The sequence below is a fragment of the Kogia breviceps genome, chromosome 15, assembly GCF_026419965.1.
Source record: "Kogia breviceps isolate mKogBre1 chromosome 15, mKogBre1 haplotype 1, whole genome shotgun sequence".
Taxonomy (NCBI): Eukaryota; Metazoa; Chordata; class Mammalia; order Artiodactyla; family Physeteridae; genus Kogia; species Kogia breviceps.
In genome coordinates, this window is record NC_081324.1 from 18,427,547 (window position 1) to 18,454,990 (window position 27,444).

A 27,444-nucleotide genomic window follows, 5' to 3' on the forward strand; every position below is an offset into this window, starting at 1 on the left:
GTAGAGTTTTTTTTTCTGTTAGTAATATTCATGAAGAGAAGTTAAAGACTATAAGTAGCTTACATCTGACTCAGAAGAGTAAATACGTCTTTATGACCATTTATACTTCTGAAACAGGCAAATGCATCTATTCTTTAATGCAAAATCCTCATACAGTGAAAGGGATTCTCTTAGACCTCCCAGGACTCACAGTCCTTGAGATGGTGTCCTGTTTCATTGGAATTGAAACTGATATGGGCATTGATTTTTCTACTTTGTACTGAACACTATACAAGGAGTTGGGCGGGGGGAGTGTTTTCCCAAGTTTGAGATTCACTGAAGTCAGTGGAAAAGGTAATACTGGGGAAGAGGGTTAATGTTAAGGCTCAGGTTTGGCTTTCTTCAGAATCATCTTCCATTTTACATATATAGTGACTTACATACAAGGTATGCCTTTGACCTATAGATATAAGATTTATCGAAGACACATTCTTTGTGTGGTGTCAGGAAGGCATACTCCGACAGCATTGTCATTGAACTAAAAGATTACAATGAACACTGTTACTTCTAACATTTATCTTAACTTGAGTCGAGGGGGGAAAACTTGGGCATTGTAAACTTCAAAGTATCCATTCAACCCCTCAAAATACTAGTTTTGAATTTTCCCATTGGAGAAAAGAATAGTATAGTCGTGGGTAAAGAGGACAATGTACCTTAATCTCTAATCTTGAAGGAAAACAGTATCCTTCAGTCGTGGGTGTGGGGTGAGCTTTGTGTTCTGGGCACGTGGGCGGCACTAGCCTTTTTCAATGTCCTGGTATGGATTGTTTTCTGTAAGGACTCTTTACATGTCACTAGGTGTATTCTACTGCTTAGATCTCTTATAATGTGGTTTCATTGTCTTCCTTGCTGATGATTAAGGCTCAGAATACTTTTAAAAGAAACAAATGAGCAGCCTTGATTTTTACCCTTAGATACGGCCAAATAGCATCTGAGCCTTTATCTGTCTCTGTAGAGCAGTCTACAGATAAAAATTGGGTTGTTAGAATTGGCACAAGACATTGACGTTCCATTAGCCCTTGTTCTACTGGTAGAATCTGAAGCTGGGTTCAGAGTGGGCAATTTTTCAAAAGCCCTCTTTCCCAAATGTAAATTCCATGATCATCTTTATTATCATGATGGACTTTACTCCTGGGAAAGGGAGTTTAAATAAGAGAGAGGAAAAGAGAGAGAGAGAGAGAGAGAGTCCCAGAATTTTGAATAGTTTCTTTGCTTTATTCACCATCTGGAGAGCCCTGATTGATTAACTTTGGCCTCACCCTTAAGTGTCAATATAATCAATGGGAATGACTAGGCTAGGGTCATTACATAGATAATCTGCCTGCTGTGTAAATAAAAATGAAATTGTTTAAATTTTGTGAGAGAGAAAGAAAGTGAAAATAAGGAATGACAATTTGTTTGTTAGAGAAAGTGGAGGCCATTGGAATGACAGTTTTTGGAAGTGTGGAGCAGTTTGGCTAAGAATAGGACTGAAGGATATTTTTTTCCAGTTTATCATAGCCCGAGTGAGGAAGTGTTATTCCCTGTCTTGCTTGCATACATTGCTAGTAGTGCCTACTTTACGTATGTAAACATCGGGGAAGAGAAGTGGATGTCTGTTACCTGGAGGAGATTTTTTTTTTTTTTTTTTTTAAGGAAAAACACAATTTACACTTTTTTTGTTGTTTCTCTTGGCAGGTAAAACAGAAAGGGGCTCCTACTCATCTTATGGGAGAGAATCAAATTTACAGGGTTGCCACCAGGTAAGTGAGAATCTCGCTTTGGGAAAGGGTTGAGAGAGAATGAACCCGGTAAATCACTTTGTTTTGTAAATTAGATGATGCATTTTAAGACTGTGGCACTAATGCACTGAAAATCTGCCGATGCCTGTCTCTTTTTAAAAAGTAATGAAATAACACAGAGCGTGGAAGTCATAAACACCTCATCGTATCAGAATTGTATTCACTGGCTTGTTGTTATTTTTTTAATCCATCAGCCGGTACCAGTGGCACTGTTTGCAAACCAGAGATCTCGGGTAAAGTGGTTCTATCAAAAGAGTTTATTTGCAATTAAGAACTTAAGAATTTCTGACACTGGAAATGCTTCGTGCAGCCATGTGTCAGATCCTGGGTTCGGGTGGCTACTGCCCTAAATTATGGTTTTCATAGGGGCTGTAGGATGTTGTGTGAAAACAGGGTTGTATTGAGGGATAAAAATGTCTGTGAAAATATGATTTGTTGTCCGTTTTTGTTTCTGAATTGTTTTTGGCTGGAAGTCAAGGCCAGCAGGCTAACAGCAAAGCCGTCTCAAGGGAAGCATGCGTGAGCTAGAAAAATAAGAGTACTTTAATTAAATAATAAAATGCCGGTGTCATACAAAGGTATATCATGTGTGCGTGTGTGTGTGTGCGTGCGTGTGTGTGTGTGTGTGTGTGTGTGTGTGTGTGTGTGTGTGTGTGTCTGGGCACTCTGCATTTGCATACTTTCAACTCTCCAGAGAAAGCCCAGTTCTAAAAATACTATCCAGAGCCCAAAGTGTAAGCTTTGTTTCAAGACAATTGAGTTTTTATAGACGCTTTCTTTGTAATTTCAGTATCGGTACTAATCACATGTTTCAGATCTTTTTTTTTTTTTTTTTTTTCCTCTAAAGATTTAGACTTTCTTTTTCTAAGGGCATGGGTTTCTTACTTCGGAAAACTCTTGATAGAATTTAATTATCCTCTTTCAGATTCAAAGCTTTCTAGTGTTTTTATTATTCACCCAAACAGAAATGTACCTTCTTTTTGTGCTGGGAAGGGAATGCTTGCTCTCCTGAACCCTCTCACCCTCCCGTTTTCTTTAATGATATGGAAAAAAATCCATTTTGATTTTTTTAAAAACAACCTGTTTCATGGATCCTGGAAAACGTAAGCAAACAGTTTGAGTCGTTAAATAGAGCCTGCTCGAGAAGGTTTCCTTTAGGTATCAGTCAGGGATCATGAAAGGTGGAATTCTGGTGGAGTGGTGGTGTTTTGTTTTGTTTTGTTTTTTCTGGATAGATTTGCATTTTTAAAGTTTACTTCTTTGGCCCAGCCATCCACTCAGTCATATTCGGCATCTGAAAGATTTGTTGTGATGAGGTGAACGGTGCTGGGTTAAGAGCTCCTGCTGCACAAGCTGCAGAGTACAGTTTATGGCAGTTTGTTTGGAAAGAATTCCGCAGGAAAGAAATTTACAGCCATTCCAGCACAACGGAAACATCTTTGGAATGTGAGTGCAAATGTGCGGGGTAGATAGCTCGGCAGCGAGCCTCCTAGCGCCGAGTCTCTGGTGTAAAGCTCTCAATTCCTGCCGAAGAGCCTGTTCCTGTGTATCTGGTTTCTCAGGGTCAAGGCAGAGGCCGTTTGAGTTTTGGGGGGAGAAGAAAGTTGACAACATCCTTCCTGTTCGCTGATGGTCATGGCAGAGGTCTCTGTTTTCGACGGGCCTCTTTTTCTGGTCAATGAGAGAATAGGCTTCCTCGCCCCTGTATCCTTTCTTCCTAATAGGAATTGGCGTGATTCCTCCCAGACACAAAGATTTCCTCTGCTGAGTAAGCGCGAGGCCCCTTAACTTGTGAAAGCATCATCCAGACCGCGTGAGTCTGTCAGTGTATGTGCTGGGACACAGACCCTCCCTCGGTTTGTGGGCAACACTTCCCTCGGGTGAGACTGAAGTTAATTTTTTTGGCAGACACAAGGTGAGAAGTGGAAAAGGGGCAGAGGGTGGACTAGAGGTGGACGGACTGGCGTGTGATGGCTGAATGTCTGGGCCTGGGGAATGTCTCCTTTTGAGACATTTGTGTCCAGGAAAATTCTGTTTTATACAGGAGTACGGCTGCATCCGCTTTTCTTAAAAAGTCTTCATAATAGAGCCGTGGAGTGTGGAGATTCTTTCATCCTTATTTCTGCTTCATGATTGTGAGTCTTGCAAGGACCGACTCTCTCTTTGCTGAGCCTGGGCTCAGCAGTGTCCATAAACGGTGTGATCACTTAAGGAGAAAAGCAAAGAGCACAATTTGGGAAATTCCCTGATTGAGGAAATCGGGGCTGGAGAGGAAAAGGGTACATATTCTGAATTTCTGCTTTCGGTGAAATCTGAGACTAGAACAGACCCTAGTGTATCTTCCAGTGAGTGAGTTTCTCTTGTGCCGAATTGTTTTTTGAATCCCTGTCTCCAACACCAGCTATGCAAACCCAAAAGAAAGGCAGAGTCTCGGTGTCTTGGGCTTCGAGTCTAAATAGCAGATCACAGCTGAACCGATTCCCCACTGTGTGGCAAGGTGAGTGACTCATGGAGAGGCAGCTTTTTGTTTTCTCGTGTTTACTACCTTATAGAGATGCTGGATGGAAGTCCTTTAGATGCTGAACCCTGAGGAGCTCCAAAAACTGCTTTATCGTATTGTAACAGTGTATCCTGTGGACTTCCAGGGATGAGCACTGTTACATAGGAACGTGCTTCTTACCGTTCCAATAGCCTTTTGTTTGGTGCAGAGAAATAGCGATGGTAAGCAACAGGTAGCCAAATGCTGTCCTGGAGAAATAAATTATTATTTTGAAATGTCTGTTGTTTCAGAGTGCATCAGGTTAAAAATATATATAAATATCCGTCATGTGTCTCTTGAGGACGTACCACTAATAGCAATAGACATGGGACTTTTTAAAAGTGGGTGTCTTCGCTGAGAAACAAAAGCCGGCAGGTTCTTCATTAGCGATTAAATTGTTTTCATTGAAAATAGTAATGGGACAGTATGAATTCATTAATGCACTTCCATATAAAATTGTCAGAAATGAACTCGGTGACTTTTTCAGGCTTTTGAAATTGTATAGAAAATAAACCCATAGAAACCAAAGTGGCCAAACGGACTTTTTTTAGTTCTCACTAAATATGGCAAAACTAATTTAAATCAAATTGGAGTACGGAAATCACACCCAGGCTTGAAACGTTCTTGCCAAATTGCAACCTCATACTACTCTTTTTTTTTTTTTTTTTTAACTGGCAGGGAAAATAAAATTTATAATGGAAAGTCTGACAGAAATGAAAATGAGTGGAAATAAAGTTTTTCGCAGAATAGTCCAATCTTAATACGATAACCGATAGCTAATACCTAACGGCGTCACTGTCCATGTCAAAAGGAAAAAAACGTCATTTGCTTTTGGCCTCTTTTGCTGCTTTGAATAGGATGTTTGGTGACTGCAAACTTTTTTTGTCTTTTTAAATCTTCCCTGAGATCTACTGTTTTTGAATGAGGTGGTTTTGTCAACACAAATGCTTGGTATTAAGGCAGAAGTTTTCCCCTTAAATGGAAGTTGAGTATTGATTATCAGGAAGTGTTTGTCTTTTCTTTCTAGGAGATAGCTCAAGTCTAAAGCAATGGTTTCTTTATTCGTATCTCCTGGGCAAGGTTTTTCTCGTGTGTGTGTGTGTGTGTGTGTGTGTGTGTGTGTGTGTGTGTGTGTGTGTGTGTGTGTGTTTAATATGTGGAGAGCTGGGCCCTATCTGAGACCAATGAAAATCGCATCTTATGAGTTGGGCCTTTGCGTTTCTGACAACTCCCCAAGTGATTCTCATGTGCAGCTAGGTTTGATGATTTCCTAGAATGTTCTATAGGCATCTACTCTATTTAAAGACTTGTGTTCAAAATCTAGCGTTGCCACTGACCTTGAAAAAGCTTTTAGATTTCTTGCCTTAATTTGCTTCTTCAAGACATGGGAATATATTGCATATGTACTTCATTTAAAAGGCAGTGAAAATTAGTGATATGCTGAAAATCAGTAAGATGCCTCCAAATCTTTATATAAAACCCCACAATTGAATATCCCAGCCCATATCTTGTTTTCTCTAGTGAAGTCTAAGGCTCTAACCTTATCCACATTCTTTTTCTTTCTCAGCACGTAATCAAATAGGACTATGCTGATAAAGTTATTTGATGTTTAGATCTTAAAACTGACGGGATTTAAGAATTAGGCCTAATCTCGGATACCTTTGTTAAAATGCAGAAACTTTGCAGCTGTAGGGGACACGTAAAGGTCTTCTCTGTCTGTGATTTACTCTTCTTACAAACCAAGTTGTTTTGGATTCATTGAAATTAAACGTATCTAGTTGGTTCTGAAATGAATTACACATTTGAGAATGGATTTTTTTTTCTTTTAATTCTTTTTATGTTTGATACTAAAAGAATTACAAATTCCTTAATTCTAAAACTTTTGGACCCTTCCAGCGTTTCTCATCTGAAGTCAAAATAGGAAGGATATACGCAAAAAAGCTGTGAAATGCTTTGTCTCTTCGTATGAAAATGGCTATTTAGGTCTTGTGGAAGCAGAATACATCTTGGTTTTTAACGTGGCATCGTGGTTAAATGTTTGTTTATAGTGTGCCGTCATTCATACCTGGTCCTGTGTAACCTTCCTCGGAACCTCTTCCATCCATGTATTTGCCTTAGCGCTCTGCTTTGCCTTCACGGTGCTTTTTGGATGTGCCATTATTGATGTTTGTTGAATGCTGGTCTCCACCCAGAATCTGTAAACTCCCGCAGGCAGGAGGGGCCAGGTCAGCTCTACCTTGCCCTATATGAATTCTGTACCTGGCAGGGTGAGGATTGTGATGACCTGAGGCTTATTTTCCCCAGCATCACTTTTAGGAATCATTTTGAGAGAGTGAAGGCTGAATAGCAGTGTGTAAGAACCATATAGTGAGCAGCGTTTTCCTGTCTCCGAAAACCAGAAATCATACCCTCTTAAAGAAAGTCCTTTTGGAAGCCCTTCCTTCGAAAGTGCAGTGCAGACCCTGGAATGACATAGAGGTCAGATCCTGGAGAGTCACTCGTCGCTGACTTTCTTGGCGTTGAGTGCTAGCCTGGTGGCCTCACTGTTCTAGGTCTGAAGGTTCCCAAAGGAGGGAATTGGAGATGTTCTTGGTTTCCTTCTGGTGGGTGCGTTATTGGAACCAAAGGTCAGACTCCAGGCCTGTCGTTTTTGAATTTGCTGGTGTGGACGGTGGGACAGAATATTTTAAGTCACGATGGTGTCAGAAATCACAGCGACCAAATCTGCAGGGTGATGCCATTGGGACTCTGCTCCCAAGCACTGGTTTTCGGTCAGCAGTTCCTTTGTTTTGGGGGCATTGCTATGGGTATGCCCCTCTCCTGACAGCCACCCAACACGCACCAAAGGGGAGAATGGAGCCATTTTTTCACTGTGTTGATTAACAAATATTTTTTGGCCCTCAAGTGAAGTGTTAGGTATAAGGGGGAAAAACAAAGGAAAGGTCTTATATACCCTCCCTTCACTCCACACCAGCAGCTTTCTAGACGTTAAGGGGGGAGAATCAAACACCATTTATTTAATTTACAAAATTGTCTTTAATCTTATATAGTATAAAATTTCAAAACCTCAGAAGAGTTGAAAAAAATCACACAATGAAGTGCCACTTAAACAGTTGTTTATACTTGCCTTGTGTGTGTGCATGTGTAAGTATATATATTTTTCAGTGCACCGTTTTTAAGTGGCAGATTGAATACGATTTCACCCCTAGATTTTTCATCACGTGTCTGAAAATTAAGAACACTCGCCTATTTAACTAAAATACTGTTATCACCCCTAAAGAAATTAACAATAGTTTCCTAATCTAATACCCAATCCAGATTAAAATCTCTTCGTCTGTCCCCATGAAGATGTCTTTCCTAGCTCCTTTCCCCCCCCAGGCATTGAATTTATGCATTGTATTTTGCTTCTGTGTCTCTTTAGAATTTCTTTTAAACCAGAACAGTTCCTGTAATTTTTTCATAAGTGATATTTACCTTAAAGAGAGCAGGCCAGTTGTCTTGAAAAGTATGTCCCCTACTTGAACTGTTGGATTATTTATTTGTGGTGCTGTTTAATTTGTTAATCTATCACTTGTCTTGCCTACAAATGGAAAATTAGGCTTGAAAGGCTGATTCAGACGAAAGTTAAGCGTTTTGGCCCGAGTATCTGGTAGATAATGCTATGTGCTTCATACTGCATTTCATCTGGAGGCGTGTAATGTCAAGATATGTTGCTATTGGTAACACTGACTTTAACCACTCGGTAGAAGTGGAGACCCCCAGGTCGGTCCATTGTAAAGAAACCTTTACCCCTTTGTAATTAGCAAACAATCTTTTTTTCTTTCGTAACATCTTTATTGGAGTAGAATTGCTTTACAATGGTGTGTTAGTTTCTGCTTTATAACAAAGTGAATCAGCTATACATATACATATATCCCCATATCCCCTCCCTCTTGCGTCTCCCTCCCACCCTCCCTATCCCACCCCTCTAGGTGGTCACAAAGCACTGAGCTGATCTCCCTGTGCTATGCGGCTGCTTCCCACTAGCTATCTGTTTTACATTTGGTAGTATTTATAAGGTAAGCTGGGACGAAGTGAGCAAACAATCTTTGTGTTTATACTTTAGCACTGGGCATAGATCACTGTTCACCACCAATTTTGGCCTGATGGTTTTAGCATGCATTGATGACACTTGCCTGAACCCAGAGGGTTTTGAACTAGTGATTTTTTTTAAAACTCCATCATTCCTTCTACATTTATAGCTGACATTCTTCTTTAAGGAGCTTTATTTAATCGTTCATTTCAGTGCTGTCAATTTCAGTGTTCATACATATACAAGTATAATGTTAATAATCCTTGTATTAAATATGGTTCCTTACCTGAAGGAGACTGGAAGTATTAAAGCATCCTTCAGATTTCTTAAAGTATAGCTTATGGCTCAGGCTAATGGTCAGAAATGCTTTAATTGCAGGAGGAAAGATGTGATCATAGGCTATGTTTCCTTGTACACAAACTCTAGCATTCTTTTGCGGAAATTTGGCACCTGTGACAATCTCTGTACCCCCAGCTATTAGATTAATCTTTGTATAAGCACCAAGGTTTTTCTCAAGTTCTCAGATTGCTCCTCTATATTTTAGTAATTGTTCTTAAAGATCTCGCAAGGCTGACCGTCGGTGGCTGACCGACTGAGTCACGTGGGTTGCTGTGGTGCCTGATGGAGTAGCTCTATCCAGGATCACGGAGATAGTGGGGTCCATACGTCCACTCACAACCCAGACATGGCTGAGGAGTGAATTTCTAAACCTTAGTCTGGGCTCAATCTAGAGGAAGCTGGGGGGGAGGGGCTAATATTATGTGCCAGTAAAAACCCCTGGGGTGATTATTGTTATCTTCATTTAAGCATTAAGAAAATGATGCTCAGATAGGTTAAGCAAGCAGACCCAAGATCCCACCCTAACTAAGTTTCAGAGCCAGGCTTTGGACTTTAAAATGCCTGGTTGTAAAGCCAGTGCCTTTTCAACTTGGGTTCCCTGAGGCCCGAGCTCATGGTGAGCTTTCTAAACTCAGAGGTAGGTCTGTATGAGAGCCCATCTGGAAAACCACTTTTGGTAGATTCCAGGCCCACTGGAGAATCTGGGTCTAACACATTGCTTAGAATGGAGCAGCTTCTCAGGGTAAACTGGAACCCTGAACACGGTTGGGAAGGCGGAGAGGAGGGCAGGCTCCTTACAGCCCAGTGTGTTTTTTTTTCTTTTTTAAAAAAATACACCACATGTGCCTATATGAATGATCTATTCTGTAACATCTTCGGAATTAGCATGTGCAATTTCATTAAAACCAATGAAGATTTCCTGTGACGAGGCTGGGGTAGAATATGCCAATTCACATTTTAGCAACAGCATGAGCACTTTCTTAAAAACGTATGGATTATATTTGGGGCTTCCTTTTTGTGCGATGCAGGCAGAATATGGTTTGCAATGACACAAATTTGGATTACTCATAGATCAAATTATTGTCCCCCAAATACAAGAACTACATAGAAATTGCTAAAACAATACTTTTAGCAGGCTTTTAAATGTGACCCAATAATTTTTTTGATTATGACATTTAACTCACTTTGTCATATATAAAATGACAAATATGTGTTAGAAGTATAGGCAAGTTTTCTAAACAGTTCAGGACAGGTAGCACATAAAAAACCTTTGACATTGCTTTGAGATGATTTATGAGACACCAAAAACATGGTGTCCTCGTATCCTAAATGAAATTTCACCAGAATATTCGGATTAACTTGTCTTTTCTTATGGAAAGTATTGAGGGGTTTTTAATAACCACTAGCAATTAGGACTACAGTTCATCTTTGTACTTTTGACATGTAAAGAGAAAAGAGAAAAGGGAAAATCAGTTAATGACTAAACAGACAATTGACTTAATTGTTTTTGAGCAATTGAGGTGTACTTGGTAAAATTGAATGCTGAAATATATCTACCCATCCTGTAGAAGTCACTATAGCCCTATAGCTTCTTTCCATAAAAAAGACAGTAGACTCACAGTTCAGCATCAGAAGAATGCTGAATTTCACTTTTCAGTATGAAATGGCAGAAACATTTACTCCTCTGTGTGTGATCATGCTTGAAATGGTTCCATCAATAGGAATTGTCTCCTGAAACTCTTAAAACTGAAACCCCAAGTTAAAATAGTGGGAATACTGCAAGTTACCAACAAAACCCCATAATCTTTTTAGAAGTAAATATTTAAGAAAGGAACAGATATTGAGTCTGCTGCTGTGCCTGATAGTGGTAACCTGCTTAGAATTGAAGAACCCAATCCTTTGAAAAATTGTGTGTGTGTGTGTTCTCGATGTTTATGTGGATTTCTTTACAGATGCTTTCACTCAGAGATAAACTAAACTGAGCTTCCTAAAGCAAGTACCTTTTATGTTCTTTGTGTTATTTATTATCTAACAGAAGTAATTTCTTGGGAGAAGAAAACTGGCACTTACGAAGCCAAATTTTGGTGGGATAGCATCTTTAGACTAGCACTTCCCTAGATTTTGTTGAATAGAATATATTATCACAATATATTAACAGTCTTATGGTACTTAAGGAAATCTATATATCCCTTCATTCCATTAACCCGTCCCTTCAAAAGACCTCTTCTGGTGAAGGCTTTCTATGACTTTTAAAAAAATACCAAATATGTCTTATTTTTAACCCACCTCAAAGTCACGTTTATGTGAATTGGGGATGAGAATTTAGTGATAAGAAAGCAATTAAGGAAGAATATCCCTGAGGTTTTTCAAGCAGTGACCATCCTCCAGAGCTGTAGACGTAGGGGTCTCTGTGTCGGGGTTTGCCCGTGCATGCACAAAGAATAATCCGAGCTCATTTGTACCACGATAATGAACAGCAGGGCACTGAATCTTTTCAGTTTTATTGGTATTGTATACAGTAAGTTATTAAATTTCATCTCTGTAATACACCTGCAGTAAAATAACAAAACATCGCTGCACTTAAGGAACATGTGTGTGGTACAATGCCCTCCCCCATCATTTCACCGCCCCCCCCCCAACAGCTGCTTACAGATTTCAAGATCCATTGTATATATTCCCTTGAGTCCACCTCTAATAATCGAGACACATCTGCCATTGCAGTATTATAGGCATATGTAGTTTTATTGAAAACTATACCTGTAAAAAATTAAATAACTCCTACCTCAATTAAATTGGCAAGATACCTTTTGCATATTGCAGACCTCCTGAGACCCAGCGAGTTCATTTTATTCTTATATTACAAATCACTAAATATGTTATTTTTATTTAGCTAAGTAGCTAGTTCTCATACTCTGATGATAAGTTTCTTTCATTTTTTTTCTTACTTTTGTTTTCCTTCTCCCTTCATCTTTACATATTAAAAAAAAAGTACCACATAAGCTACAGGAAGGAAACATTGAGTCTGGCTACCATCAACATGGTATAAATAAAGTCAAAGGGAAAGGATCCTAAAATGTACCTCTAATTCTGAAGTGATTATTAAATAAAAATAAAGGTTACAAAATTGAGATCAAAGCCTTAACTCATTTTGTGCTTTAATAAAGATTTTTACAAGCCTCTCTGAGATCTGCTCGATCATCCTAATAGCAGAATAGGAAATAATATGAAGAGGGAATGAGTTAGTAGGTCATACAAGTCTTATATACGTAGATTCCTATTGGATTAAATCCCTTACCTTAACATGTATATTTTGTTGAAGATTGGGACGGTAATGATGCCTATAAAATAATTTTTATCCAAACAGAAATGATAGTAAAATATTCACTGAAATAAACTAAGCATAACCTTATTCCCACTTAAGGTATGTAGGGTGTCAATATATATTACATGGTTATATAATAGTGAGTATGAATAGTTCTTCATCATGAGTTAAGCATGCTACTCATACAGTGAATATCTAAGAAGAAACGTTTATAAATTTGCTTCATATAATCATGGAAAAATCTAAAGACAACATGCTGACTCTATGAATAGGAAGAAAACTATATATCCTTTTGGGAGAACATGAAGGTTACTTATTACATGGTGTCACAGAAAGAATGTTTTGTGCTCTTCAAAAGGACTGTGTGTGAAAGGAGCAGAGGGAATGAGGGCTGGGTCCCTGACCCAAAGCGAGTTTAGACTCAGAAAATATCCTCTCATGACAGCTGAAAGGTAGATGGTTTCACAGGACGAAGTCAGAGAAAAACGTTAGTGGTAGTTGCCGTAGAGAAGAGAGAAAATCAAGTACAGCGTTATTGATCACCAGTCCAGGTTAAAAATAGTTGCATGTTTCAATGATGAATTTTCTTTTTTTGATAAGAATATTGCTTAAATCCAGTGGTTATTTGGTTCCATTGGGGGCTGCCTGGACCTATGAGATTTTGTTCAGTCTGTGATCAACTAGGATATTCTCTGCACCTCTTCTGTTTCACAGGATTCAAAGCCTAGTGTAGGCACAAGCCTGGATCCTAGAGTCTTAGGGTCATTGCTTGCAATTAAGTTCTAAAACCCCCAAGAGAATCAGAATTCAAGATCTTAGAAGTATTTCAACTTTATAAGTTTTTTTAGTAGAAAAATGCCTTATAAATTCTAAACAAACTTCTCACACACAACTCATGCACAAGTTGGGGAATACAAATTAACTGAGGCTATACCACTCTTTTGAAGTCCCCGTCAACTCAACTTTTTCTTCCTTGGATGTGATTCACTCCTTTAGAAAGATCTATTACCAGGACTTTTGAACTGTGAAGTCTGTTTGTCACTCTGAGCTCTGCAATTCGGAACTGTCACGTGTAGAGTGACTGGTACGACATAACATCAGCGGTGGTAAAAGATTTGCTATGGACAGTGACATGTGACAAAGAAGAATATCAACAGCTGCTACTACTGACGTTGTCCCTCAAGGAGTCTCTCTGCATCTCTGCCATTTAACTCTCTCAGCCAAGGAGTCACTAATATGGACCACTTTCTCTCAGTCCTACTCCCACTTAGCTACCAAGTAAGATTTGCTTGAATATGTTTTCAAGGTGCAAATTCTGGGTGCCATTTTGTCAATGGAAAGAATATTTAAGTTTGGTGTTTCGTGTGTCGGGAAAGGGATTATCCTTTGCTTTATTTCTAGGAGAACTTCTGCTCTATTCCCGATGGCAGAAAACACATCCACCCTATCATTCGTGAACTCCAGACCGTCTCCGTTTCCTACTTCATTACAAAGCAGATTTTCGTTTCACCATACCCTAGGTAACTGTACTACCCCCTCAAATTTCATAGTATGCCTGCAGAACTACTCACAGAACCAAGATTGGAGGCTCCTTTGGAGTCCATCCACTATGTCCCCTTAGTTACCTGGCGCAAATCATTTGAACAGGGCTCTAGATACTTACACGTATTGTTCTAGAAATAGAATGCAGACATCCTAGGTCAGCTCTGTAGAACCTCAGTGAGTAAGTGGAACATACCAGAACATTCAACAATACTATAGTCCACCACACCTTCAGCTGGGTGTTTAATAAATATTTATCGTGAAATAGCAGCCCCCCCCCCCGCCAAGGTCATGCTATCACTGTCTTGGGAGAGGGCTTGAGCTAATAATGGCATAGTCACCTCATTTGAGGCTCTAACACATAACTTTTCACATTGACGTTCTCACATCTATTCGGATATATTTTTCAAGGGGCTAGAGTAAAATCCGGCAGTTACCGATGAGATAATTCACTTCAGGTATATTGTGCTTTTGACCTTGAATTTTATGGAACTTCCTCTCAGGATTAGTCTTTCCATCTGTGTCTGTTGGCTTGGTGACTGTCCCCCAGCCACCGTCCTAGATTATCCTGTCTCCCCCACCCCATAAGCCCTCAGTTTTCAGATTTGGTCAGTTCTGCTTCCTAGAGCGATAAACCTGCTCTGCCCCCCGCACCCCCGTCAGCACTGTCGCTGCCTCCACGCTTCCGCTTCCCTCCACTGCCACCTTCAAACTCTCACAAGGCTGCTGGAGTGATTGTCTCCCCAAATCCCCAGCGCCGCTATGCCCTTGCTTAGCACCCCTCCATGGCTTTGGGGACCCAGCCTCAGCGTCTGGAACAGGACTGAGAGGGCCTGGCCCCTGCCTTGGCCTTCAGCCTTGGCCTTCAACTCAGCACTCACCTCTCGTGTTCCAGCCATACTGAGCTGCTCGCGGTTCCCTTGAGGGCTCTTTCACGGTCCTCTCTGTCTTTACAAGGGCCCTTCCACTGGCCTGGAATATCTTCATCCTGCCTCGCCTTCTCCTCTCCTTATATTCCTTTACCAGATAACTTACACTCTGTGTCCAGGGTCCAGCTCATGCATTGTTATATCCAGGCCAGAAGGAGGTGGCCCTCCTCGGTGCTCGGGTAGCCTCTGCTGCACTGAGCTCTCCCGACACTTGTCAGGCTCTCTACGGGCAGAGAGGGCCGAGGACTAGGCCTGTACTCTCTCCCGAATGCCTCATAGGGGACACCCTGTTTGCTTGAGAGTCAGTGGAGGGGTGAGTAAGCGAATAAATGAACCAACAACAATAACAAGTTATATAACTTGTGACCCAGTGGGGTAGGAACTCTTTTTTTTTTTTTTTTTTTTTTTTTTTGTGGTACATGGGCCTCTCACTGTTGTGGTCTCTCCCGTTGCGGGGCGCAGGCTCCGGACGCGCAGGCTCAGCGGCCATGGCTCACGGGCCCAGCCGCTCCGCGGCACGTGGGATCTTCCCGGACCGGGGCACGAACCCGCGTCCCCTGCATCGGCAGGCGGACTCTCAACCCACTGCGCCACCAGGGAAGCCCGGAACTCTTTTTAATCCCCATTTTACTGATAATGAAACAGAGACTCAAAGCGATTTTGTCACTATTAATATCAAGTGGCATAGATGGGACTAGGGGACAAAGTCCTTTGACTCCAGATTTATCATTTTCTCTATTGCTTCTTTATCCCTGGATAAAGTTGGTGAAGCTCTTTGTGATCGCAGGTAGCCCACAAGGTCTTCTCATAGATGGTTCTAGCTCTCTTCTCAGTGTTAACTTAGGTATCATCCAGCTTCCTGCACTGAGACAGACCTCTTTCTGTCAGTAGGAAAGACTGCGTTTCTAAAGAGGATATGATGACCTCCACAATCTGTATATCAAGAGCATTGTCCTTCGAGGGCCAAGAAAGAATATTTTGAATGTCTCCCATAAGGAACTACAAATCGCATACAGTGTGGTGCGTATTTCCTGCATTGTCTGTTACCTGTCAGTGGTAGTACCTCTCTACTCCACTGCTGAAAGGGCCATGGTCCACCTGATAATGGAAAGGCTTTGAAGCTCAGGGGTGAATGTAATACCAACTGTGTTTCTGTCATTCAGGTTTCATCCTCCTTCACCGTCCCTGGTCCATCTTGCTTGGCAGAGGGTGGGTAGGAAAAGGGAAGAAGTGGATGAGTTGAGTAGATAATGGTTTGCTTCTCCCTGTTTCCTGCACAGGATTCTTTTCCTCATAACCTTGAGGTAGCACGTGAAAACAAAATGATGCTAATGAGTTTTATCTCTGTGTATAATTTTGAAATCTTTAGGATGGATTGTTACAGTAAGAAAGGACCTAGATGTCACCTGGTGCCCAATGCTGCTTAGTAGCAAATGGGAAACTAAGGCTCAGAGATGTTAAGAGACTTGTCAGCGTCACACAGCAGACTTCATTCATGTGGACCCACACAAAACAGTTAAAATTCCAGTCTCAGGTAACACTGAAATTTTACTGGATGTCTTTGTAGCATCTTTCTTCCAGAGGCCACAGGGCCACCCTAGACTATGAAGTGATAGCCAGAAGTAGCTGCAAATACATCCTGGAGAAATTTCTAGACCACTGACCCTTTGTTCCGCTACCACTGAATTGCACTGTCGTGGAGCCAGAGGATGTTGTTTGCTTGTAAATGCTGAGTTTTTGAAATGTGACTGTAACACTGGAAAAACGTTGTCTCAGAAGGTTCCCAAAGTGACAGAATCCCGACATTGTAAATACGAGCCAACACAAGTGCTCATAAATGACAGGAATGAAATATACTTGACTAAATCCATAATAATCACTGATAACACTGTTTACCCTCAGTGACCAGGAGCCGTGAACTTGGATAAAAAGCACATGTGAGCAGATATCGTTCATGTGTCTGAGCCTCTAGCCACCCCAGAATATTTTGATGGAAAAGATCCCTAAATATGTAAAAGCTTTGCAATAGCTAAGAAGCAAGCGTGCAAGATAGGGTGCCAGGCAGCCTAATGGAACTGGAGAGAGAGGACTGATAAGACGGCCCTCGTTCTGGTCAGAACCAAACTGTGAGCCTGGCCGAGCGGGAAGGTCAATGCTCTTTATTTTCAATACATGTGATTCCTAGAAGGTCCCCTTGCCACAAACAAGAGTTTGCGCACGTGCCATGTTCTTGAGAGAAAGAAGATGTGGAATGAACTTACAGATAAAAAGCCAGGAGTCCATGAAAGTCTGAACTAGGCTTGCACTTGAGCCAGGACACTTAGGTGGTCCAACTCCCTCCAGTCCTAATTTCTCTAGAGCCCGGACTTTTTCTTTTTTCTTCTTCTTCTTTTTAAAATATTTCTTTATTCATTCACTCATTCGTTCATTTGGTTGTGCTGGGGCGTTGTGGCACGCGGGATCTTCGTTGCCACGTGCAGGATCTTTAGTTGTGGCACGCGGGATCTTCGTTGCCACGTGCAGGATCTTTAGTTGCGGTATGTGGGATCTAGTACCCTGACCAGGGATGGAGTCCGGGCCCCCTGCATTGGGAGTGTGGAGTCTTAGCCACTGCACCACCAGGGGAGTTCTCCGGGCTTTTTTTTTTTTTAATAATAACTTCCTCCTTTGGGGAAATGATTGCTTTCTTCCCTCTTCTGTTCTAACATTAAAATGGTGCTTGGATGTCAGAGGCTCCAAAAAGAGATGCCTGGGGTGGCAAGCCAGTGTTCCCTTAGCCTCTGTGATGTGGCTGCTTTTGCTGTTCCAAGCACCCCTTTGGTCCCCATCTCCCCAGGGGACAGTGGAGACTGCATGACAGCGGGCTGGACCCTCCCAGTATTTCAACGGGTAAAAGAGAGCTCCAGCTGGTGAAAGAATTAGGGGAGTGACGTGGTCCCAGGGGCCGCTCCTATCACTGCTCTGAGCTGTGTAACAGGGAAGAACCGGGTTTGCCCGGAATGACCTCCTTGGTTTTCATATGTGTGCAAAATACTTTTTCTTTTTCCTTGACGTACTGCGGTACCGCTTGATTCTTTTTTCATAGTAAGCGTTGCTTTCTTCACTAAAAATAAAAGGCCGAATTCAATATTAGAAGTACTCAGTGCTGATGAAATTTGGGGACAACGACAATATTATATATCGCCAACTGACATTTGACCCAGAAATTATAGTGGTTCTGCTTCTTGAACTTTTATGCTTAGCAAAGATTTCGTAAGAGGGAAGAAGCTTTCTGTCGGAAGGTGCCCATTTTGGTGTTAGCTGGAACAGTGGTGGAGAGTTTGCAGTGAGCCGAGAGTCCGAGGCTGTGCGATGTTGGTGCATTTTGGTGGCCATGGGTAGGGTCTATGTGGATGATAATACAGCTTTCAGGCGGCACGGGCAGAGGAGGCAGCAGGAGTGTCCCAGCCCTTAGAAACTCAGTGGCCGACTAGCATCTTGGTGACATGGCCGTTCGCCCTGCCATGGGGATTCCCTGGGTGGGGACCCAGTGTGCTTCTTGAGCTACCTGGCAGCTGGCAGGAGGCAGGGCCTGCGGTCCTGGTTTGACTGATAAGCCATAGGTGTTGGTGCTGGAGAGATGGTGGCCGGTCTCAGGCTGTGTCCTAGAACTGTTCCTGCTTGTTGCTCACGACTGCAGGTGGAGGTTCGGTAGCTTCTCCCACTCCTCTCAAAGAAAGACAGCTTTGTCTTGCAGGGATGAGCTAGAAGGCAGTGGCCCTGTGGACATTCTGCAACAGGGCCACCCTGTGCTGATGGTCTCATTGCCTTTTCCGTCCGGGCTTTGACAACCATAGGTACCTCCAAGGTGCTCAGAGCTGAAGCAGAGCTGGAAAAGCCTTGAATTTGGTCTTTCTTCTCGGACTCTCAAAAGACAAAGGACACTCATCCCCAGTATCTCCTCTTCCCACTTCTCTCTTTCATGACCTTAAAAAAATGATTTTATAGGGCTTCCCTGGTGGTGCAGTGGGCCTGCCGATGCAGGGGACGCGGGTTCGTGCCCCGGTCCGGGAAGATCCCACGTGCCGCGGAGCGGCTGGGCCCGTGAGCCATGGCCGCTGAGCCTGCGCGTCCGGAGCCTGTGCTCTGCAACGGGAGAGGCCACAGCAGTGAGAGAGGCCTGCGTACCGCAAAAAAAAAAAAAAAAAAAATTTATAAAACCCTTCAGGGGCTTTATTTTTGGCACGGCAGGTGGATTGGACTCTTGGTTGGGGGAGCTAAGGAAGAAGAGTCGAATGAAAGTGGGCAGGACACAGGGTGGCTGTGGAAGGTCTCTGCTACCTGAAGGTCTGCTTCAGTGAGGTTGTAATTTGTTAATTCGTCTTTATCTAAGGTAGACTTCTGCTGTTTCAGCTTCTAGACTGCAGGTGGATAGCCACAAATTCGACTCTGTATCCACTTCGCCTATCTCCCCTTGTTTTGCTTCCTGATTCACTGCTTCCAACCAGCGGTTCTTCTAGAAACCAAAGAGAAGTAAAAGAGCAGGGGGGAGAGAGAGAGAGAGAGAGAGAGAGATTGGTATTTTTCCTATCAATGGGTAAAAATATCTGTCAGGCTCATAAGGTAGCTCCTTAGTGAATTCAACATTTGTTTATCAGTTTAGAGGGAATATCTTTGAGCTAAAGAGTTAGCTAATTAAGAAAATCAGTGGAAGATTTGAGGAACTCACATTTCCTCTCTCCAGATCCCCTGAGTTTCTCCCTTCAGCTCTACTTCCCAGTTCATTCCACCCTACCCCCACTCCTAGTATTTATTTATTTATTAAAATTTTTTTAAAGAAAATAAATGTATTTATTTTTGGCTGCGTTGGGTCTTCGTTGCTGTGCACGGGCTTTCTCTAGTTGCGGAGAGCGGGGGCTACTCTTCGTTGTGGTGTGCGGGCTTCTCATTGTGGTGGCTTCTCTTGTTGCGGAGCACGGGCTCTAGGCGCGCGGGGTTTCAGTAGTTGTGGCACGCGGGCTTCAGTAGTTGTGGCACACGGGCTCTAGAGCGCAGGCTCAGTAGTTGTGGCGCACGGGCTTAGTTGCTCTGCGGCATGTGGGATCTTCCTGGACCAGGGCTGGAACCCATTTCCCCTGCATTGGCAGGTAGGTTCTTAACCACTGCGCTACCAGGGAAGTCCCCTAATATTTAAATATTTGGTAAAGCTCAGAATTTTAGCCTCCTCTACCAGGATCTAGCCCCAAATTGCTCCCTGGTGGCTAGAGGGACAAAAAGCAAGATGGCGGATGGAGAAGAGGCGGGGCGGATCATTTTGCCTCTTGTCTAATACCTATGTCTGGTTACCTACAATGGGTATCGCTATGTCAGTATCCGTGTGAACCGGCTCTGAATAGGTTAGTCTATCACTTTGTTTTCTTTTGGGTCATTTCTCTGCAGGGATTTCTTTTCCTATTCTTGCTTATCAGTTTCCTTTGGTCTGATTCTTGTTTTTACGCATATTGTATGGAGCCTTTCTTACAGTCCTCGTCACACCGGGGTGGGCGAGTGAGAGAGACACATACACGTAGAGACTGAGAACAGGGTAGCTGAAGCCTGTCCGTGCTGTCGCCTCATGGGCTGATGTGAGTAGTGCTGGGAAGGGCTGTGATTTTATAGGCAAGCTGATTAGCTGAGCGCTTGTCATCTCCGCTGCTGCTCATTGGCCGGCCAAGTGGGGGTGTGCCCACGTGACTGACAGCTGTGTGTGTCAGAGGGCCAGCTTGTGTTCTTTTCATTTTGACTGAACACAGCGGAGGTATCTGCAGAGCTCTCTGCAGCTCTGACAGGGGTGCCCTGCCTGCCAGCCCTAAGACACAGGAAGCAGCATAATTGAAGAGCTCAGAAAAGAACATTAACCCATTGGCTACCTTGGTTTGGGATATTTTGGCCAAAAACAAGTCTCTTTTTGAGGATACTACCTGGCCATCTAAGGTTGAGAAAAACATGAGATCCGATGTCTTGATGAACTGAGCTGGTATAGTGTAAAATGTCTTGGTAGTTTTTGGCCCATGGGGTTTCAGTTGATCTGGGTTTATGTGATAGGATGAAAAACTCATTTTCAGGGTAAACCCAGTGTTTCATGGGGGGTTTGGGCGGAAGCAGAAGCGTATCTTAATCCTGGGTTCACAGCGATAGTGTCTTCTTTGAAGGTCATAATGGGACATTTGGCTTGTGTAGCAACAGTAATGCTTGGGACGTAAGTGGCTTGGGATGAGATGGTGCTCTTGTTCTTTTCCTGCCAAACCTGACACTGCCCTGCCTGGGGCGGATTGCAGAACCTCCCTGAGATCATAACCACTCTATTTCATGGAATGTAGCTAACTTTACAGACATATGGACTGCCTCTCTAGGGCATTTCCTGTAAAACTTAGAGATACTGAGCTGGACTTGTGTGATGTGGAAAGAGTTTAAGTTATTATACACATTTCAGCACAGGAGTTGTACTGTTTAATTCTTTGCTTCGTCATAGTGTCTTCCCATGAAGCTGTATTTATTGGAGCATCTGTTAGGGCTGGTACTACATGCAGGGCTTGGTTTGGACTGAGTCACACCGGGAATGCTTCCTACATTTGGGAATGATTTAGTGGAATCTTAAGTGTAACAAGAGGAAAATATTTCATTGCATTCATTAAAACAAATTATTGAGAAAGGGACAGTGTGAGGGAATATTGAATACATTGCTTTTTCTTTGCTTTACAGAGTTCTTCTCATTCATTATTTGCAACTTAACGAACCTTTGTCACTGAACCTGGGTGAGAAGGAAGATCTAAGAAACCTTGAGTAATTTGTTTCAGACTCTCTCTGTCCCATTTGAAGGACACTATTAGAGAAAGGTACTCTTATTAAGTTAGTTGGAGGAAATTCAGACAAGTAGACAAAGAAGACTCCTCTTCTAAGTTGTCCTTTGTAAACTAAGGTAGGGATAACTGAGCAGAATGTTTGGAATCTAGCAGCTTATAGACTGGAGGTCAGGGAACTGAGTTCTTATCCTGCCTTCAGCATTTTTTAAGGCTCAGTTTCTACCTCTTGAAAATGAAGCCTTGGCCCAGATAGTTGATGAGACGCCTTCTAGCTCCCCACGTCTGTGACGGAATAGGAAGTGAGGAGGGAGAGGACGCGCTGGTAGCCTTTAGACGTTTCAGAAATGTTTGACACATTCCCCAGGCTGCATGGATAAGGCAGCAGCTCTTTGCCCTTGAAAAGAATAAGAAATACAGAAAGTATTCAAGAGCCACATATTTAGCCTGCATTAACTATTTTCGTCCTAATTTCTGTTTAATATAGATGATAAATAATTTGCCTTAAAAAAAAGTTTGATGAGTATGACACGGGTGCAGAGAGAGGGTTGAGTCTAATGGGACTCGTGACCTACCTGCACCGTTCCGATTCCTCTTGGAGGATGGTTTTGTCCAAGGTGTTGGGCGTGCTGGGTCAAAGCCTTATGGTGCAACAGTCAATTGATTCTAAGACACCTTTTTCACATTTTAACATCTCAGAAATTTATGGCATGCCAATTTAATTGGCGACTTTTTTTTTCTTTCTTGGTGGTTAATAGATAATGACATATCTTACATTCAATGGCATGTTTGATGAAATACAATTCTAAGAGAAACAAACATTTTTTTAAACTAAAAAAGGCTAAGTGACTTCTTCACTTCATTGCTGACTAATGCTGTGAATGTCCTGTTTAATCACTTTGAAGAATCCAGATTGCCTTAGGAAGGCAATTCATGGACAAAGTTTACCCTCCTAGAACTCAGCACTTAATGCACATTTGAGGAAGGAGGAAATACATGCTAATAGTCCTCGTGTAGAAGGAATATTCTGAAACTAAGTTAGAAACTTCCACTCCTTGGCTGTTATCACATTTTTTTCCCCCAGAAATTTCTAGAATTTTCTTTCTTTCTAGAATTATTCTAGTTATATTGAGTCAGAGATGCCAGATATCTTGTTCAAAGGAAGGTAAAGTGTCTTTGTCAATTTCCAAGCTGAAAGTTGTCAGTAAATCATTGAGACTTTTTTATTCACGTGCTTTTAGAGTTTGTTGATACTTTAGAGATCATCTAATCCCAACTCCTCATTTCACTAATGAGTAAATGAAGGTAAATCACTTTGTCCAAGGTTTCATCAAATAGAGCCTGGCTAGTCTGATGCTCATTTGTGGCATTCTTGCTGCTAAGATCCCTACAGTGCAAGGAAAATGGGATCGGCTACAAAACGTATTGTGTACATCTTTTGTTTGTGTTTTTGACTGTTACACTTGTATTTATCTGGGTGAACATACTTGGGTTCCTTTGGTTTGTGTCTCGGAACACTACACTTGTTTTTCTGCCTGCTACACATTTAAATTCATAGGGGACATTTAAATTTCACAAGGGACAGAAGCCGCACTTGTAATATACGACAGAATATATACCACCCTTTATGTTGTAGTAACATCAGTCGATCATTTCTTAGTGAACCCTGTGATGGTTGAGAAAGCCAAAGCAGTAGGCTCGGGCGCTGCAAGTTTAGCATAAAAATTGTCAGGTGCAAGCTGATGTTACAGTGACTTACAGAGGCCTTGGCCTGATTTTGTTAGTTCTCCAACCTGTTTGTTTTCACCTTTGAAATAAGAATCTGGATTTCGTTTTTCCTTAAAAACAAAACCAAAAAGCTTTAAGGTCTTTAAATGTGAACCCAATTGGAATACATTTCATGTGAATGTCATACATATTCATGTATTAAATATTGATGTAAATGAAATTTTTAAATTTAATAATGATTTCCCAAGACACTTCACCCTATTTGCTTTGAAACTGATGTGATGAGAAGAGAGTTAAATCTTAATGATTTATTTTTAGTCAATTAACGGGCGATTTAAAAAAATAGAGATATATTTTGTTTCAAATCCCTCATTGAAAGAGATGTCTGAAGTAATATAATGCTAACATTTTTAATTTTAAAAATTCTTTCACATGCTTAATTTTATTTTTTCCAGCTTTATTGATGTATAATTGACAAATAAAATTGTATATATTTAAAGTGCACAGCGTGATGATTTGGTAAACGTATACATTGTGAAATATTTATCGCAACCAAGTTAATTAACACAGCCGTCATCTCACAGAGTTCCCTTTTTGTGGTGAGAATGCTTAAGATCTATTCTTAGCAAACTTCGTTTTTTAAAATTTTTATTTTATATTGGAGTATAGTTGATTTACAATGTTGTGTTAGTTTCAGGTGTACAGCAGAGTGATTCAGTTATACGTATACCTATTCTTTTTAGATTCTTTTCCCATATAAGTTATAAGAGATTTCACGTATACAATACAGGATTATTAACTGCAGTCACCATTCTGTACATTAGATTCTCAGAACTTATTCATCTTATAACTGAAGGTTTGCACCCTTTGACCAACACCTCCCAATTTCACCTGTGCCCTCAGCCCGTCAACAACTACTGTTCTGTTCCTGTTTCTATGAATTCAGCTTTTGTTTTTTTAAGATTTTGTATATGATTGATACCATACACTGTTTGTCTTTCTTCGTCGGGCTTATGTCACTTAGCGTAATGGCTTCCATATTCATCCACGTTGTCACAAATGGCTGGATTTCCTCTTTTTTGGGGCTGAATAATATTCCATTCTAGATGTATGCCACATTTTCTTTACTCATTCATCTGTTGATGGACGCTTAGGGTGTCTTGGCTCTTGTAAACAATGCTGCTATGAACATCGAAGTACAGATATCTCTTTGAGGTACTGATTTTATTTCCTTTGAATTTCTACCCAGAAGTGGCTTTGCTGGATCATATGGTAATTCTATTTTTAATTTGTTGAGGGAACCTTCATGCTGCTTTCCATAGTGGCTGCACCAGTTTGTATTCCCACCAACAGTGCATGAGGGTTCACTTTTCTCCATATCTTTTCCAACATTTGTTATCTCCTGTCTTCTTGATAATAGCCATCCTAGCAGGTGGGAGGTGATATCTCAATGTGATTTTGATTTGCATTTCTCTGGTGATTACTGATGCTGAGCACCTTTTCAGGTACCTGTTGGCCATTTGTGTGTCTTTGGAAAAATGGCTTTTCAGGCGTTCTGCCCATTTTTTAATCAGATTGTTTGGTTTTTCGCTGTTGACTTGTATGAGTTCCTTATATATTTTGGATACTAAATCCTTATCAAATACATGGTTTGCAAATATTTTCTCCCATTTCACAGGTTGACTTTTCATTTTGTTGATGTTTTCCTTTGCTGTGCAGACTTTTTTAGTTTGATGTTGTCCCACTTAGCTTTTGTTGCCTGTGCTTTTGGTGTCATATCCAAAAAAATCATTACTAAGAGCAATGTCAAGGAGCCTTTCTCCTGTGTTTCTAGGAGTTTTATGGTTTCAGGTCTTACATTTAAATCTAATCTATTCCAAGTTAACTTTTGTGAGTGTTGTAGGATGGGGTCCAGTTTTACTCTTTTGCATGTGGGTATCTAGTTTCCCCAGCACCATTTATTGATGAGACAATCCTTTCCCCATTATGTGTTCTTGGTGCCCTTGTCAAAGAGTAGTTGACTGTATATGTGTGGGTTTATTTCTGGGCTCTTGATTCTATTCCATTGCTCGGTATGTCTATTTTAATGCCAGCACCATACTGTTTTGATTACTATAACTTTTGTAATATATTGTGACATGAGGAAATGTGATGCCTCCAGCTTTGTTCTTGTTTCTCACGATTGCTTTGGCTATTCAGAATTTTTTGTGATACTATAAAAATTTTAGGATTAATGCTAATTTACTTTTAGTGTTGATAAATGAGGTAAGGTGATTTAAAATCATCCTGGAGATCACACAGAAAACCAGGATTAATACTCAAATGAGTAGCTGCATTGTTTTAACTTTCCCACATAGTTCATTAAATAACTTTGTCATCAAGAGCTAAAACTGACTTACAAGCATCATGTGAAGAAGGAGAGCTAATAGTTAAGTATTCAGGAATTTTGTAGGCTAGCGATTTAACCATTGAGAACTTGAAATTAACACGGAGGGAGTATTTACACCATGGAATTGCACCTCCCACACAAGGGGGGTATATCAGCACACTACTGCAAGGATAAAGAACTGATACCTATGTTATACCTGACCTGCTTCTATTACTGTTGTTATTATTAATTCTATTGCCTTAAATGTTAAGTGTTAGCTTTCTGGAGTAGTAAGAGTGTTGAAATTGACCATAAAGGGCTTCCCTGGTGGCACAGCGGTTAAGAATCCGCCTGCCAGTGCAGGGGACGTGGGTTCGAGCCCTGGTCTGGGAAGATCCCACGTGCCACGGAGTAACTAACTAAGCCCGTGTGCCACAACTGCTGAGCCCACGTGCTGCAACTGCTGAAGCCCGCCTGCCTAGATCCCGAGCTCCGCAACAAGAGAAGCCACCGCAATGAGAAGCCCGCACACCGCAATGAAGAGTAGCCCCTGTGAACCACAGCTATAGAAAGCCCATGCACAGCAACAAAGACCCAACGCAGCCAAAAATAAAATAAATAAATTTATTTTTAAAACAATTGACCATAAAGCTGAGTAAATGAAGTATTCCACAAAGAAAACTGAACTGGTCTTGGCTCTTGGGGAATGGCTCTGCTCTTGAGGGCTGGTCCCCTTCCTTCCCTCCTTGTCCTGGTCAGTTCCCTGCCTCTTTCTCAAGCAGGCTTTCTGACATGTCTTCTGCTTGCCAGGGACACACTCCTTCGGTGCGCCTGGAGCTCTTATCACCTCCCCCATCTCTGCTCCCCACTGAGGTGTAATTGTCATCTGTGAGTTGGGCTTTCCCTCCACACTGCACAGACCCCAGTTTCTTGTTCCTTTTGTGCAGATACACTGTAGTGGACCACCTGGTTGACAAACTTGTTGCATTAATAAAGCATTGTCTCTTCTACATCATGTGGATTTGGATGTTTTGCCTCCTTTCCTGCTTTTCTCTTCTCACCTACCTCCCCCTACCACCACGCACCCACCCTCCCAAGATGCTACCTCTTAAGAAAAAGAGAAAACATGCCTCACACTTTGCTATACTTACGTTTTGATATAAATAACCGTTACTGGTAAATTTAGCCAGAATTAGACTAAATATGTTATTTGAAAGAGGAAGGATCATCCAGTGAATAGAAATGAAGTAGATCAGGAATTGTTGTTACACAACTGAGAACTTGACATCTTTTGTGAATAGAATGTTGAGATAATTTTAGTGCTGGGCTAGTTTTGTAAGAGACATCTTATTTTAAGTCTTCATTCAAAGGAACTTCTGTGGTTCTCAAACTCGCCTGTATTCAAAATTCCAATTTCCTTGTGTCATCTCTCTGAAACATTCCTTCGTTGAGTTAACCTCTTCTTGGCTTGTGCACACTAGTGTGGATAACTAAGACTTGTTTTATTTTTTGATTAATTTTTATTGGAGTCGAGTTGCTTTACAATGTTGTGTTAGTTTCTGCTGTACAACAAAGTGAATGAATCAGTTATACATATACATACTAAGACTTATTTTAAACCTTCTTCCCAGCTGAAAGAATTTTCCAGAGTGGATAATAAATATAGTTTTCTGGGTATCATGTATAAGGGCAGATGTATATCAGATATTCTAGTTTGATTGGTCTACTTCACTACACGGAGATTGGTGTCATGCTCAAGGGATTTAATGCATAGAATATAAGGGTGCGGCCCTTAAGCCAGTCTTCCGTTAGCCAAATGTCTTGTCTGGGGCAGGTTATTTAAACTTTCTATACCTCAGTTTCCTCCCTATCTGTGAAATAGCACTAATATTAGTACTTTCTTCATAGGATTTTGTGAGGGTTAAATAATTTATGTAAGACACTTAAAAGAGTCTGGCCCATAGAAC

The 27,444-nt window shown here is 41.4% G+C and overlaps 1 protein-coding gene across 46 annotated transcripts in view; it reads left to right on the forward strand.

The window, feature by feature from the left end:
• Positions 1-27,444, forward strand: part of TCF4 (transcription factor 4) — a 362,778-nt gene that overhangs the window by 186,031 nt on the left and 149,303 nt on the right. For 38 of the 46 annotated variants that reach the window (XM_067015516.1, XM_067015513.1, XM_059041434.2 and 35 more), the window contains one exon: positions 1,717-1,781. In XM_067015516.1, coding sequence (XP_066871617.1) covers positions 1,717-1,781 — 65 coding nt within the window. Of the gene's footprint in view, positions 1-1,441; positions 1,603-1,716; positions 1,782-3,564; positions 3,736-27,444 lie in introns of those variants that run through there. The other 8 variants (XM_067015545.1, XM_067015546.1, XM_067015541.1 and 5 more) reach the window with 8 other exon arrangements.